Genomic DNA, 16003 nt, shown 5'->3' on the forward strand with positions numbered 1-16003 from the left:
TGAACGCAAAATCGATGCTCTGTAGCTGAGGCCATGCCACTAAGACGCTTAGTGACCCTGATCAGTGGTTCACTGCCACCTGTCAGGGCATTGTTTCCAGAAGGAAGGTATGCTGGAGATTGCAGGCCCTTGGAGCAGAGGGTTCATACAGTGATGGCACTAACCTCTCCACACCACATTATCTGCATTCCCCCTCAGTAGAGGAAGCATATGTGCATCCAGTCCCGAGCCTTGCAGGATGGGAAACGTGCTGCCAGACCCTCAGGAGGTTGATGGTGTTGGAAAGCCCTACTCAACCCACAGTGCTGGGGTGAGGGAGGACCTCCCAACTTCAGACCTCAGAGCTGAGCAACTATTTGAGCTGAAGGTCACCTGAGGCTGCTATTACAGGTGCCAGGCAGGGATCAGTCTGTCCCAGGCACTAGGGTACTGTCTGCACCAGAAGCAGCCCTGCCCTGATCATCTGTCCGCAAAGCTGAGGACTGGGTCAGTGCAGGCTCCTCCCTGGCAGCCCTCCTTGGCTTGGGGCACTCTGCTGCACCAAGAATGGTCCAGCACCCGCAGAGATCCATGCCAGTCCTCTGTGCCACACACAGACCCCCGGAAACATTGTCCCTGATAGATGTATTAGTACCTCAGTAAAATCCTGCAGCTTTTCCTGATGCTTTCTCTCTCACAGTTTTGCAGTTACGGCTTCAGCAGAGGAGGACCCGTGAGCAGCTGGCAGACCAAGGCATCATGCCACGTGAGTATCTTTTTCTGCCTTTTTCACCCACTCCTGGCTCAGAGGGGCTGTGTTCCTCCTGGGCACTCACGGGGCACTGCGTGGCACCAGCTGCCTGCTCAGACCCACTCAGCTCTGAGCAGATTGCTACTAGGGGGGATTTTACTTCCTGCCCTGTAGAAATATGGTGGTCCCTGGTGCTGTACAATGGTGCCCAGCATTTGCCACACAGACTATAATGCCACTGCTCAAACTGAAGTCAGAAGAGATGCTTATCTTACACCATCCAAAACACCAGCTGCATAGCCCCCTTTCCCAGAGGTCGCTGTAGCAGGACAAGCATATCCAACTCCAAGCAGAAGACTCACGAAGCTCTTCACGTAGGCAAGGGCAGAGAATCTCATGTCCTCCTGTAAAAGCCAGGAACCTCTATGTCAGGATCAGACCCACAGAACGAGGAAGAGGTACAGAGGGCCCATTCCAGGAGGCTGTGGGAGAAGGGAGCGGTGGGTGACAGCGTTGGCCCCAGTGTGGAGGGCAGCCACTCACTCTGGATGAGTGAGACACATCCAGATCTGTGCTTGTGCCCAGCCAGGACCCCACAGGACAGAACTGTGTGTGTACACTTGAGGTCAGTGAAACCCCACCTGGGCCTGCAGACTGATGAATGATGTCCTGTCTCCGACCACATTCATTCTTGCTAACCTGGCATTCAAGCCTGAAGGACAAGCTCCAGGCCAGCATTGTCACGTAATCATTCAGCATCAGAAAGCCAGTTGCTAGAGCCCAAAGAGTAAGTGAATGAAAATTATCCCCTTCTGCACCTGCAGGTGCATCATGAAACCTGTAGCACTACTGGAGAACTGATGTTGGGAGCTCAGCCCTGCTCGATGGATAACTCCATCCTGACCTAGCTCAGGCTCCGTGTGCATGAATCTGTGATTATCTGGGACCCAGGTAGAGAATTATCCTTTCTGTCTCATCAAGGGCCCCTTGGGTTCACTGCTAAGATCACAACTTTCCAAAGGCTGCGTCATTTTTATGAAGACTGTGACGCAGCTGTTGTCTAAACCGCAGAACAACTCACTAAGAGCACGGCTATAGCACTGCTTGCTGCACCCTGCCCATCCTCCTGCCCTTCTCACGCAGCTGCCTTCCTAAAGGATTGTGTCAAGGTAGCCAGCAACAGACGCCTTCTCAGTATAGTACTGCCGGCATCAAGCATTAAGAAAATGTGAGCAGGATGACAAAAGTCATCACCGTCAAAATGATCCCATGGTTTTACGACTGATACATGAAGGTTCTTTTCATTTTTCTTCTGTTTATTTCTTTAAAAGTTCAGATTTTATGCTGCCTGCCACCAAAGGGCAAGCATTTTCATCACAGGACTGCAGGAGTTGGAGCTGGACATTGTGACATTTGTTATAGTATTGCAAGCCCTGGCAATACGGTCAGTGGCCAAAAATATGTCTAACAATTCCTGAACTGCTAAGTCCACTCTGTGAAAGTGGGAACACTCGGACGGGTGCAGGACACCCCATTGCACGTACACAGAGCAGCAGTGCCAAGTGAGAGTTGTGTACTGACGCTGCCCCGCGGGGCCTGGTGCACAGCACCACGCTTTTACAAATGGCACCTAACTTTTAAAACCTTACACATTGCAGACCACATATTAGGTCCAATTTACTTGGTGGCAGCTGAAGTGTATTTTCCTGTTACTTACGGATTCTTTGCACTCCCAGCTTCTAGGTTGACATACTGCAGTCTGGTTTCTGTCCAAGAAGGCCATTTTGGGAAGCTTGAGTGCAGTTCACTCACTGAAAGTAATACAAGAAAAGGCACTTTTGCCATTAGAAAAAACAAACGTGCAAAATTTAACTGCTGAATTTGACCTCAGGAGGAAGTGTCAAACGTTAGCATTTAATACATGGGAGCCCCAGCCAGCTTCCCCATGGCTTGGGTGTGTGCAGTCGTTCCTTATGAAGAATAAGTCTATGTTTAATCTTGTCTTCCCATGCTCTGTTGGCTCTGAGGACCAGCAGGTGAGGTGGACTTGAGGAGGTGCACCTGGACAGGATCTCAGTTCACATGCATTGCAGTAGGGCAGGAAATGAACCCCTATGGCTGTAACACACAGTGGTTGAGAATAGCCCTTCTGGAAAGAGAAAAGATGGGCATTTCTGGTCTCCATGGTGAGAGCCAGGTTTGGTACCAGGCTTGGAGCATGCACTTGATCCCACATTCCACATCAGATTTTGCACAAGGATTGTTTTCAACCCATTGCATACATTTTCTGCTGATATAATCCCAGGCCAGAGAAACTTTGTTTTTCTAACTGATCCATTTTATACAGAGACCAGAGAGAGAGATGGAAGGTCAGAGTAACATGATAGCTTTGGATAGAAACTTTGAGGGCTTGTAGAAACCCTTGGAGGAAGGGGAGTTGATGACTATACGGAGAGCTTGCTGAGCTGTTCAGCAGTGCAGCTGTAGCATGGGAGACTTGCTATAGTGTGAGCGTGAAACATTGGAGTAAATCCTAGGAAACTGTGTTTTGGTATCCAAGAGAATAGTGCAAGGAGAAATGTCAGTCTTACTTGAGCATGGTGCAGTGAAATGAATATCCTGCCCAACCTGTGTTTGGTTAGACTAGAAAAGATCAATGCCATTGCACACCTGAGCTCTGCTCGCACTCCCTTGGATGTTCCTCTCAGAAATGTGAAACCTTCAGATGGCCCCATCACTGTGGAAGGCAGGACACTGCCTAAAGGAGGATGCTCAGGAGCAAAAGATAGTAGCATTGCACAAGACTTCATGTTCAAAGCTGGACTGATTGTCAGATGTTTTCAGGTTGTAAATTGAACAACTGGCTGGCAAAACAATCAACGCTACTGAAAAAGGCTCTACAAATGAGGACAGGCGCAGACTAGTAGGCAAGGGCAGCCTGTGAGTCCCTTCAGCCCCATGACTCTGTGTATGGGGGGGTCCTCTGAAAGCAAGGTGAGATCCGGGTTCTTTAAGACACAGCCATGCTCCTGACACACAGGAGTGCAGGTGAGGGCAGAGCCTGCCCCATTCTTCATGCTCACTGAGTCAGAAGTTTCCAATTCATGCAACAACACATGCAGTTTTATTTTCCCAGTTAAACTGGTATAGACCCAGCAAAAGCATTTTAAACAAGAGCATGTGGGGTCACTTACAGAAAGGCAGGCCGTAGGGCTGAGCATGGATGAATCTTTCCTCTAGACCTGCACAGGCACCTCTACCGAACCCCAGCCAGACCCTGCTCACCCACCCAAAAGGAGAGGGAGACAGCTTTCAGAACCAAGGGTTCCTCCAGACAAGGTTCCCCCCACTGTGATGAGCTTCAGAAATAGCTGCACTTGAAGGAAAGACCTTCTTGCTGTATGCAGCCACCACCTCATCCTCTAACTTAACTTAAATCTTAGAGGCAACAGTCCCAAGATTATCAACACCAAGCACAGTGTTGCCCTGTTGCCTCCAGACCCTCAGCCATCTCAAGCTGACATGTCATCCCCTGACAAGTTGTCTGAATAACAAGTGCTAGCGATGTCTTTATTTGTTTTGCAGACTAATACAAGCTGCAGCATCCACATAATTCCTCCAAAAATCTTGGTAAATGACTAAATTCTGCAACATGTTCCTCTTGAATAGCACGTTTGGTCAATGCCCATGGCACACTCCCAGTGTCAGTACTTCACAGTGAGCAGGGCTGTAAAAGTCATCTCTCTTGCTAACTTCGTTTTCTTGTGTGCACCATTTTATTTCGCTTCTGATTAAGCCAGCTGTCACAAGCCCTCATGGCTGCTCACCGGAGCATGGCACAGTAACGCTAGCTTGTCTGTATGTCCGCTTTCCAAAAGTTAGGAGCAGGAATGTGCCTTGTGTTTTACTGTGATTCACTGGAGGTTAGGCAGGTTACCCTGGGTGTTGCATACCAAAAGCCAATTCAGAGGGCCATTTCCCGGCTGCCCTTAGTCTTCTCTTCATCCTCCTCTAGACTTATGGAGGATAACACGTCCTGCGTGAAAATAATTTCTGTCCTTATTGGATCCCATTCAGAAGATGGAAAGGGAATTCCTGTTGCCAAACAAAAAGTTGTAGCAGACTGGTTTTGTGGGTCAGGACACCTTCCCCTTCCCAATGGGAACAATTAATTTTGCTTGCTTACACAGCCAGAAAAGAATTTTTGCAGGATCTGAGAAATATTAACCCCTTCCCCGTGCAAATTCTGCTCCAATTTCTACTGAACCAGAGTAAACAAGGAAATGTGCAAGGTCCTCCATGACCCCGGTACAGACTGCTCCATGGGACTGGTGTTCACCGGTCCAGAGTCAGGGATTATTGGCTTTCCTTCAGGATCCCCTCTGGGATAATCCTTCTTGGTGTCAGGAGATGCCGAAAGCATGATCTGCTTCCTGGTAACTGGCCGGGCAGCTGCTCAGGGAAGCTCCACGTCACACAGATGCTTCTGGGCAGGGGACAGAACAAATGTCCAGTGAGAGGGAAGCTAAAGGAGATGGAAGGCTAGTCAGCGATGGAAGAGGGACAAGGGACCCCAGCTCCAGGGCCTTGCTTGAAATACCATCGCTGGAGGCTGCGCCCACGTGGCCCCAAAAGGCGAGGCAGGTCTTTTCGGTTTTCCTGCTGGCCTCAAGCCCCAGTCACCTGCAGGTTTTATTTGCAGGTGAGGTCCTCTCTCAGGCTGTTGCTCTTCCCAGACCTGTCTCGTGGGGCTGCGGTGCTTTCCACGACCTGCAGGAAGCACTCCAGGGAAAAGCCTCACCTGCTCTCTGATGTGTCCCACAGAGCACTACGTTTCAAAGCCTGCACCCCCTCCCTGCCCATGTGTCTCCTGCGCTCCCCGTGCTCTTCGTCCCCCCTGCTCTCTTGCCACGGACTGGCTGAGAGCACGGGATTTCCCAGAGCTTTCCTGAGTTATTTTTAGTCAGCGCAATAAAGAGAACGGCTAGTTTGTGTTGCTATTTTTATAGCACTCATTAAAATGCTGTTGCTGAATATCCTGGTGGCTGCTTGCTTCTGCTCCTGTGCTGACTGCTCCTCTTTCTTTCCTGTTGCAGCACTGAAAAGCCCATCTGCATTCCATGAACAGCGAAAAAGTCTGGAGCGAGCCAAGGTAACTCCTGCAGCCATCCCAATGAGGGCACACGTGGGCTCGCTTTGCATGCATTGTGGGGTTTGAAAGCACTTTCCACCACTGTCCCCTCCTCCAGCATCCTCCACCCAGGCCCTGTGGCCAAGGATGAGGGTCAGGACCTCTCCCTTGCTTCCAGACATGGTGGGGCCAAGCCAGGGTTCACAAATGCTCTGGAGCACCCTTCTCCAAGCAGGGGAGGTTTAAAAGGGCGGAGGGGCCATCTGTGCCCTGAGCTATGGGGTTTCACAACAGCCCCTGGGTTTCACAAGAGGTTGTGGCCAGGGCATACGTAGTTCAGCATGGCATTGGCTATCCTTTCAGTAAATGTCCAACCAGCTGAAGTGCCGTTTTCCTCTCTGGGCCAGGTCCACAGCCCGCTCCTCGCTGTGCTGGCTGCTCCCTGCTCCTGCTCGAGTCAGCGGGGTTAGAGCAGGGCCAGCAGCAAAGAGGACCTACGGAGCCTAGCTATTTGGCAAGTGTGCAGGAGGAATGCAGATGCCCTTTGTCACCTGGAGCAAGTCCCCAAGGAGCTCATGCTTGTCATCAGACGAGAGCCTGGCTTTTAGCTCGGTGGTGCAGCTTGGCTGTTACGACACACAACGTCCAAGGGGCTAAGTGGGCCAGGCTCCCACTGGCCCCATTATCTAACTGCACTCAGGCTTCCCTAAATATTGCTGGAGGCAGAGATAAGATAAGTAGCCATTTCCAGAACACATCAAAATTCTGTGATGCGATCGCTTTTTGGGAAATCACACTGGTTTCCGAGCACCCACCATCCAGCCTTGACCGAGCTAGAGAGATGTCCACAGCAAAGGGAAAAATCAGTCACGCGGGTTTTGCTTGAACACAAGAGTTTGTTCCATTAATCTGCAAAACGTGCTTGCAGTCATGTGGAAAAGGAGCCTTGCAAGGAAGAATGATTGTGAAATATGGAGAAGTGCTCTTCTGAACTTAAACACACTCCAAATCACTTGCCCTGAGTCTCCTGTGGTAATAAACGACTAGCATAAGAAACATAATATGACTCTGAAAAATTAGTATGCTTACAAAATTTCAAGCAATCCAAAGTATCCTTGAAGTGTCATATATTTTACAGTTTAAGTATACATTTGTGTCTCTTTGTCTTTCTCTTCAAAGGCTTTCACTGGCTAGTTGCCTGGGGAAAAGGTCTAGTCTATCCCAAACTGCATGCATTTCTTTCTTGCAGAGCATGCTAACGAAGACACTAATGAGCACAGCCCATAACAAACATATACTCCTTTGCAAGGATGCCCTGCTTAGAGCTGTGACAGGGAAGGAGCAGCAGCTGTTTCTGGATAATTACTCAATGGCATTTGTTGTTTAGCTGATATTCCTTCAAACCAATGTTCTGCAAGCAGAAAGCAGATAACAATAACTGCTTTCATGTGTTTTGAAAGCTCTTCTACTTCATCTGACGCTAAAAAAAACCACATCGGAGTTCTTTCTCCACCATTTGCACCCCAGTGACACAAATGCAGCTTATAAACAGGAAAGGTCAAAAGGAACAGAAATCACAGCAGAAAGTCAGGCTAACGCAGTGTGAATGCTGGGTTCAACATAAACGATGCCACATCTGTACGATGGCAATTGGAGCTTAGTCCAAGTCAGGATCTGATCTGAGGGTGAGCTGGAAATGCATCAGGTGAATTTAACGGCACTCAGGTGCAGACACCAGCTTTCTCTGACCTGGCACAGGAACCAGGCAAACCTCCACATGTTCCAAACAAGGGATTGTGTTGGTGAAAATAAGCTGGGGAAAAAAACAGGGGGGAAGGGTAAGAAATTGTTAAGACTTCAGTAAATAAAATGTCTATTTGTTTAAACATGTCACTCGCTATGTTAGAGGCTGGCAAGGGGCCAGCGCAGCAGACTTTGAAGTCAATGTCCTATAACAGATTGCTGGATTGGAGGACAGAGAGCAGGCTGACTTTCCCAAGGTAGTCTGGCTCAGCAGGGCTTTAGCACTTACTGCCAGCAGCCCAGCAATCATGGCAGGGAGGCACTGCGGGGGACAGGTAGCGTGCTTCTGCCCCCGAGGGGAGCAGCCCCACCTGGGTCATTCCTGACAGGTGTGTGACCGCTGGCAGACATCCCACCCCCAGCAACCTGCTCCAATGCTCCCCAACCTGTGCTGTTAGCAAGTGTCCCCGATTCCCAGACCAAGCTTGTCTGTTGCAGTTTAAGCCTATCGCTCTTTCTCCAACATGCATGCACATGTAGAACTGTTTATCTTTTTTCTTGTAGCACTTTTTAAAAGTATTTTGCATTCTGTTTCCCTATAGCCATCTCACATCTGGATTGACCAGCCTCCTCTCCCTTCAGCCTGTCCTCACCGATCCCCTCTCTGGCTCAGTAGCGATTTCGGTAGCAGTCCTCCAGACCCTTCCCACGGCCCTTTCAGATGCAGGGCACAGAACAGCGCCTGGCTATAGAACAGGGTCCGTCTGACACTCTTCGCTCTGTCCCCTAGAAAGCTGCCTGCTGCTCTGGGGACGCGGTTCAGTTGCTGATCACTAGATTCTCCAGCGCCTTTTATATTTTTTCCTCTGTTTATGCAGTAACTAATTTCTGCCTAAAGCCACAGTCCAGTGACCACTACAGAAGCATCTCTGGTGGATTAAGTCTTCATCTATCCCAGTGCCTAATCAGCTGGCTTAGCTGTGGCTAACTGTGACCTGAGTGCAGTCCTTTCCAAATGTCCTTTAAATTGTATCAAAAGCATTTCAGATCATTTCTTCAATTACTGCAAATCACATTGCTTTGTAATCTGTTAGCCTTGAATGATGCAGAGTTAAGGAGTGTCTTCTATCATCCAAGGCATTAATGAATATATTGACTGGTAGGAAAAATCGCTGTGTAACATGATTTGACATACTCTTCTGTTTAGACTGTGAGCCATTCCTAATTCCTCTGGTGACCCACAACTATGCTCCTTTTTTATGTTAGTCTTATCCAGACCAAATTTCTCTGGCTTGCATATGAGAAAGCCATGTGAGATAATGTCAAAACATGCTTAAATTCAAGGTACATGACATTCATTGTTTATTCCTGTAACAGAAATCTGTCATCTCTCCATAGAAGGAAATTAGGTTGGTGTGATGTGGTTTGTTCTCGATGAATCCATCCCGGCTCTTAGTCAATTCCTTGCTATCTTCAAAATCCATTTATATAGATTGTTTGATTATTTGGTCCAATATCTTCCTGACTGGTTTATAATTTCCTGGTTTCTTCTCTCTATCTCTTTTAAAGCAAGAAATAATGCTCTCCCTTGCCCAGTTTCCTGGAGACCCACAGATACTTGCTATTACTCTAGTCTTGTGTATCTCAAACTGTTTGGGAACATTTAACTCATCTGAGTACTCTCCAACCTGTTCTCCAACCTGATGACTGGAGCTTCTTCTCTTTTGTTGCTGAAGGTTCTTGGCTTAGTCGGCTGATTGATAATAGCCATTTATCCTTTTAGTGAAGATGGTTTAAAAAGGCATTAAATCCTGTAGCCATCTCAGCAGCATCCACAATTATTTCTCCTGTTTATGGAACACAGACAGCACTTTCCATTGCCTTCTCCTGGCTACAGAAGTGCTTACAAAAATCTTTTTCTCATGATCCTGTACATTTTGTACTGTGGGTTTTATGGTTTTGCTACATCTGCTTGTGTTATTCTTTTATATTTATCCTTAAGAGTTTAACCTCTTTGAACTATGTACATTTTTTGTACTATTCTTTCTTGCATCTCAGATTAGCAAACAGCTAATAATTTGTCCAAGCCATGCTCTAGCTTTTCTTCACCAGGGGATAAGCTTATATTTGTATTCTTGAGGTCAGCTGCCCTCAACACTGACTTTCTTTGCCCTAATGGAAGGCATTATTGTACCTCTGCATACCTTTCTGTCCTAAAGCCACGAGGAAGCTGACACAAGGCTCCAGGACCATGTTCATCACAAGCTCAGCTGCAGTGATCTATCAAGTGGATTTTCCCAACCCCACATCATAACTGGGGTGAGGAACCACAGAGCGAAGGAGCTGGGTAGAGAGTATGGGTGTCTTCATGACATGCTCAGCCTTATAACTCACCCCAGAGTGCCAGGATTCCCACAGAAGCCATTGCTAGCTGTACGTGGTGACATGGTATCCTAAGCTAGGAGCAGATCCAAAACTCCCGGTGAATACGTCTCATCCTTCCCTTAAGCTATCATAATGCTTCAGGCATCAGAATCCCAAGGGAAATTGGAAATAACACAGCTTAGGAGCAGGGATAGTGAACCGTCAGCAGCTCCATGCACATTGTTCCCTTTTTGAAGAATTTCTGCCCAAGAACAAGTAAGTGTCTGAGTGGAAAAAAAAAAGAAAAAAGCCATTTAGGAGCTCACTCAACCTAGCTTGTAAAAAATCCAAAAGAACCATGGGATGGCACAGGGGCAGACACTCTCTGTACCTTATTGCTGCTCTAGCTAGGTAACACTCTGCATTTGTGTTCTGCAGACTGAAGATTATCTCAAGCACAAGATCAGAAGCAGGCCTGAGCGATCAGACCTGGTCAATATGCACATTTTACAAGGTAAGGCTGCCGGAGCTTTTCCCACATACTCCTTGTGTCTCCTACCTTGTGACTCACGTCTCTCCTGCCCCACTTGGGTACCCTTCAGGAGTCTCATCACGATTAACTTTTCCCCAGCTGCTCATGAGAGGCAGATTCGAATGGGACACATGTTGTACAGAATTCAGGAGGTTTTCAGGAGGCAGGACACACATTTATTCACAGAATCAGAGAGTCACAGAATGATAGGGGTTGGAAGGGACTTCTGAAGATCATCTAGTCCAACCCCATGACAGAAGTAGATCCAAGACTATCTAATTTTTATCCCATCTCTGGCAGGGACCAGTATAAGATGGTCTAGAGGACAGTGGGGCAGAGAACAGCTGCGAGAAAGGACTCTGTTAGACAGAATTGCCACGGGCTGATCCTAATGAAAAGCATATATGGGGCATTTGTTGTCCAGGGCACTGAAATCCCTGTAGCAGGTGGTTGCAATACCCTCCTAAAGCTGGACATCTTTTGTTTTGCCTTAATTCTGGATATTTTATGTGACAATTCATAGTGATGCCGTCAGTGACCCAAGCACAGCCATATGAAAAGGGTGAGCCCTTGCCCACAGCAGCTCTCACGTCTCCCATCCTGGTGTCCCCTCCCAGACAGAGAGCTCGCACGGCTCTGTTGCATCCCATCACAGACAGCAGAACACTGTGGTGTCCCTCGTTATCTCCAGAGATAACAACCTCCTTAGAGACAGGGAGGATGTGCAGCCTGTCTCCTTGAGTCCTGTCAGTCCCCTGGAAGAAGCAGACCACTCTCTGGCAACTGTAAATGCTGGCCTCTGCTCTCAGCATGGATGAAGTCCATATTTCTTTTTCCTCTGGCACGCGGGAGGGCTGAGCCAGGGGCCCATGCCGGACCAGTGCTGCTGCTTTGCTTTTCCCTTGGGTCTCCATCCCTAAGATAGGCCAGCACCATTGCCTGTTCAACAGGTGGAAAGTGTCTTTTCCTTAGGTTAAATAATAGACACAATACGGACTGGAGTTGGGGACCAGGGCCTGCAAACCAGATGTGGAGGCAGCTGCAGTCACCAGGCATGGACAGGGACGGTGAGACACAGCTGGAGGAGAGGTGGAGCAGAGACTGCCTGGCCACGCACTGAGCAAGCTGGCTGTGCTGCCCTACACACAGCTCTCAGCCAGAGCCCTGCTCACACCTCTGCCCGTCGTGCTCTGCATTTCATGGAGGTGCTCCCTGGCATATCACGGACATACACATGTCCATTTGGTTCATAACAAGCACTAGAGATGATTGAAATTGGGCAGCTGAGACACCTTCTATCATCAAAATACCTTCTAGGCACACTTTCTGTTACTGTTCACCTCAAAGAATTCATGTGTGTTCACTGTCTTATATAGCCCGAGGTCAGCATTGACGCTAGACCAGTTCTCCTGGCCTCCTGCAGAGCATTTTTCCCCTCGTGTCAAGCCCTGTAGCTTGTATTGCCTACAGTTGCTCTTCTAAAAGAGTGTCCAGTCTTTGAAGATAGCACAACCCAGATGCAACCCTTCTTACTTTAGCCCTCCGAGAGCATAGGCATGGTTTAGTTTAGAATCCCACTCCTTCACTACTCATGTCTGTGCCACCAGAGGAGCCAGATCACCTTTGTTTAGGAAATCACCACTTTCTCTTGTAATTGGCCACTCTTCTGTCACCACTCAATAATTGGGAACTTCTCATCTGAGTTCGGTAGGGCTGTAGCTTCCAGATCTAGCTGCCTTCGTTGTGCTCCTCTCCACCAGCTTGGTTTTTACCCTGAAGGCCTGCAGCACTGCAGTCATGCCACTTCCAAATGTCCACTCTCAAAGACAGCTTTTGGTCTTCCAGTGTAAGGCATTTACTCCAGTTGTCTAACACTGTTAATGGTTCTTTTCTCCAGATGTTCTCCAGAAGTAGGGAACACAAGGTCCAATGGGCTCCTGGCAGGCCGGAGCTGGAATCCACTTTGGCCCTCATGCTAGTCGCAGTTTGTTAATGAAGTTTCCATTGCAGATCATTCCTGGGCCTTGGAGAGGATTCTCCAGCTGCAGGCTGTTTTTGCAAGCCTAGGCTAGTAAACAGAGGCTCCTATTTGGGGATGGAGAAGCTGGACCTAAGGCCCAGAGGAGGACCCATGTCCCAAACCCCACCAGCCCCATCTAATCCAGCATCCTGCCTCCCAGCCTCAGAGCAGCTCCTGCTGTGCACTAAGCCAAGCTTAGGTTTTGGCGGCAGCCCAGAAAGGCTGAGGTGAAGGGGGAGCACATTGTCAACGAACACTGTGCTTACAGATGCCCTGGGTCATGAACTGATGCCTTCCATTTGGCCTTTTAGACTCAGCTGCAGAGGGGTCCATTCAGTCTACTCAAATGAAGCTGAAAAGAGCCCGACTGGCAGATGATCTCAATGAAAAGATTGCTCTCAGGCCGGGTCCTTTGGAGTTGGTGGAGAAGAATATTATTCCTGTCGACTCAGCTGTGAAAGAGGCCATAAAAGGTAGTGGAAGTGAACGTGCATGTTGTGTTATGTGCATGGCACAGGGCAGGGGCTTGCAAGGTTATGAGGACGTACCACAGCAACTGCAGGAAGTGACCGAACTGGAGTTAAAGCTGCATTTATTGCTTAAATTTTATTATTTTCACAGTAAGCAGCCCCGTCCAGCACAGCCTATGCTTTCTTATCCAGGCCTATGAAAAGGGAGCCCTTAGAGCAATGACCACAGAAACATGCACGATTGCTCAGCCATGTCTCCTCAGAAAGAACCTCCCCTCTTAAACCCCTGCCTTCCCCGAGGCTTTGAGCACACAAATGATACTGCTGGAGACAGGACGTTCGTTCCTGCCTCTGTGTGGGAGAGGACCTGGGTGTGCACATGTGGTCGTGAGGCCAGCCTGGATTCTCCCACTTGTGCCCTGGCAAGCTTTTACATCCCAGTAGATGGAGGCAAAGTGGCCCCGGTTCAGACAGGCTCCTTTTTCCCCACTGACGCTAGTGGCATGCAAGGCCCAACAGAGTGGGGTGCTGCATGGCTGGGAAAAGGAAATCATCGCTGGGGTGTTAAACCGCTGGGGAGTACAAGGAGCAGCCTGCACCCCAAAGCAGGGTACACTCCTGCCAACTAGTGCCCAGCGCTTGGCTTATGCCTCAGCTTGGTTTTCCTCCATCCCCTACCCCCAGCTGGAGGAGGGAGGCAGAATCCTCTGCAACCCTTTCCCCCGTGCTGCTGCAGGGAGGCTGGTGCAGGAGCCGACACAAAGCAAAAAGGTGACTCAGGTTTTGACTCAGGCCCCAGTGCCAGGACAGGGAGGTCAAAAAGGAGAGAAAGGAGCAGGAAAGCCAGCAGGCTCCTGCAGTGCCAGGACAGCAGCAGAATTTTTGAAGCCTGGGGCCATCTCTGCATGTCCAACTTGGCCCTTGGGTTTCAAGTGAGGCACGGAGAGATGCTCTTCCCCCTGGGAATTCCTTCTTCTGTTGCTCCTGGTTCCTGAATGCATGGGATTATTTCCAGTGGCACAATCCCGTGTTAAGTGCCTGTTCTGGGGCTCAGAGCAAGCTGGGGACAGTGGCAGGGCTCTGGGACGGGAGGGGATCTTTGAATGACAGGAGTGATGCCGAAAATGGGAATTGAAACTGGAAGTACTTTGACTTTCGTTTCATCTCAGAAACAAATGTAAATGACATGAAATGTTCCAGGCCCAGATACTGCTCTGTCTTGCCCCGCAATTGTTCCTGCTCTTGGTTTTCCCGCTGTGAAGTGCACGCAGGGCTCATACAGGGGCTTCTCCCGGCTGGTCCTTGAGCTGCTCTATTTCCAGCGTTTTACAGCTCTTGCCTTTGAAGGTGAAATGTTCCAGGACTCTGCCTGAAGAGGAATTTTTAAGGAGAGTTCAAGTAAAATCTCCCCAGACACTTATCGAAGGAGAGAAGAGCAGAAAAAAAAAAAAGTTTTTAAAAAATCCCCCCTTTATAAACATTCAAGGCAGTTTGAGCATGACTTTATCCACTGGAGCTGAGGCTTGGAGGCTGGGCAAGTGTGCTTGAAGTTTGCAGAGTTCCTCTCCAGCTGCCTCGTCAGGAGCTTGTGGTAAACAGAGATTTATGGGACAAAATTGTTAAAAACAAAAAGTCTGGCTTAAAACGATATGCTCAATTTTAAATTTCTCCCTTTCGCAATGCCCTTCTATCACATTGCTGGGGAAAAAAAATGTGTCCTGTAAGCCAGTTTTATGCCAACTAGGGTGAAACACACAGCACATTAGGGTCACGCATGAACTTCCTTGGTACTGTGTGGTGCCGTGAGAAGGAGGTGGTGCACCTGCACCAGAAACACAATCCCAGCCCTCGTGTTTCTGCAGAAGAAAGCCTCAGGGTGAATGATCCCCCAGCTGATTTTTGGAGTCAGAGGTGCCTTGTGGTGCTCAGGGTTTGGGGCGAAGGGCTGAACACAGAGCAGAGATGAGCACTGGCACTTCTGAATGTTAAGCCTTTTGTTTTTGCAATACCAGAAAGATGACAGGGTTTAAAATCATTTTACTTTAACCTTGGAATCTCAACTGTTTATACAGTGGAAAATTCAGCTGACGTGTTCCTCTAATCACCTCCGGCAGGGTGAGCAGAAAGTGCCAGACCCCAACTGAAAGCCCTAACGTCCCAGTGACAGGAGGCCGCCAGTGCCCTACATAGCTGAGCAGTGATATAAGAACCCTTTTTTACCAGGTCCTTGTCATCACTTTGTCCAATACGCTTGAGAGGACAATACCCAGTGCATTAGAAACAGCCCCGAGCAAACACCATTCTGCCTGAGATTACAGCAGAGACATGGGATCGCAAAAAAATACGGTCAGCCCTGGGCTGGGTGAGAGCAGGACAGATAAGGGCAGCATTCCCTACCCAGCACAGGCCCCCGGTATCAAGCAGCAGGATGCAGCACATTCCTGTCATGCTCTGGGCTGACGCTGTGTCCTGAAGGTCCCTTGGTCTCCCGGCTTTGGCACTGTTTCTCAACACATGCTTACTAAATGCCAGCCCAGCAGGAGTCTTGCAGATCCACAAGTCGCCCTTGCTTGGTGTCATTTTTCCAGAGAGGATGCCCACGCTGGTCTGCAGGCGTGGGGAGCAGTTCCCACCCAGCCCAGGTGGTTGATCATGCAGCATTGCAGTTCCTCAGGGAAGACCCAGTTTGGGTGCTGCCTCTGACGGAGCGGGGACAAGGCCCTGTTTCCAGGGACATGAGAGGAGCCCCGTGCCCTGGAGAGTGGGGAGGAGAGGCTCTCCACGGCACATGGTTGCTCTCTTATCCCCACCCCGTACGGCGGCTGGGCAGCAGCTCGGGGCGCGGAGCCAGGGCTCCCTGCTTCCTCACCCACCCTGGCACCATGAGCCGGAGCAAGCGGAGATAACCCTTATCTCTCAGATAGGGACAGGGGTCAGCGCAGGAGGGTGTGTGTCAGTGAGAAGGTGCACATTGCTAGACCGGCAGCAGGGACAGGTGGAAGCTTGTCCCCGG

At 49.2% G+C, this 16003-nt stretch overlaps 1 protein-coding gene across 10 annotated transcripts in view; it reads left to right on the forward strand.

Annotated features, from left to right (window-relative positions):
- Positions 1–16003, forward strand: part of MYOCD (myocardin) — a 260906-nt gene that overhangs the window by 231905 nt on the left and 12998 nt on the right. For 4 of the 10 annotated variants that reach the window (XM_063352322.1, XM_063352324.1, XM_063352325.1 and 1 more), the window contains 4 exons: positions 680–745; positions 5827–5882; positions 10407–10482; positions 12832–12993. In XM_063352322.1, the coding sequence (XP_063208392.1) occupies positions 680–745; positions 5827–5882; positions 10407–10482; positions 12832–12993 (360 nt within the window). Of the gene's footprint in view, positions 1–679; positions 746–1554; positions 1682–4315; positions 4361–5826; positions 5883–10406; positions 10483–12831; positions 12994–16003 lie in introns of those variants that run through there. The other 6 variants (XM_063352327.1, XM_063352326.1, XM_063352329.1 and 3 more) reach the window with 4 other exon arrangements.

The sequence above is a fragment of the Chroicocephalus ridibundus genome, chromosome 14 (genome assembly GCF_963924245.1).
Source record: "Chroicocephalus ridibundus chromosome 14, bChrRid1.1, whole genome shotgun sequence".
NCBI classification, from domain to species: domain Eukaryota; kingdom Metazoa; phylum Chordata; class Aves; order Charadriiformes; family Laridae; genus Chroicocephalus; species Chroicocephalus ridibundus.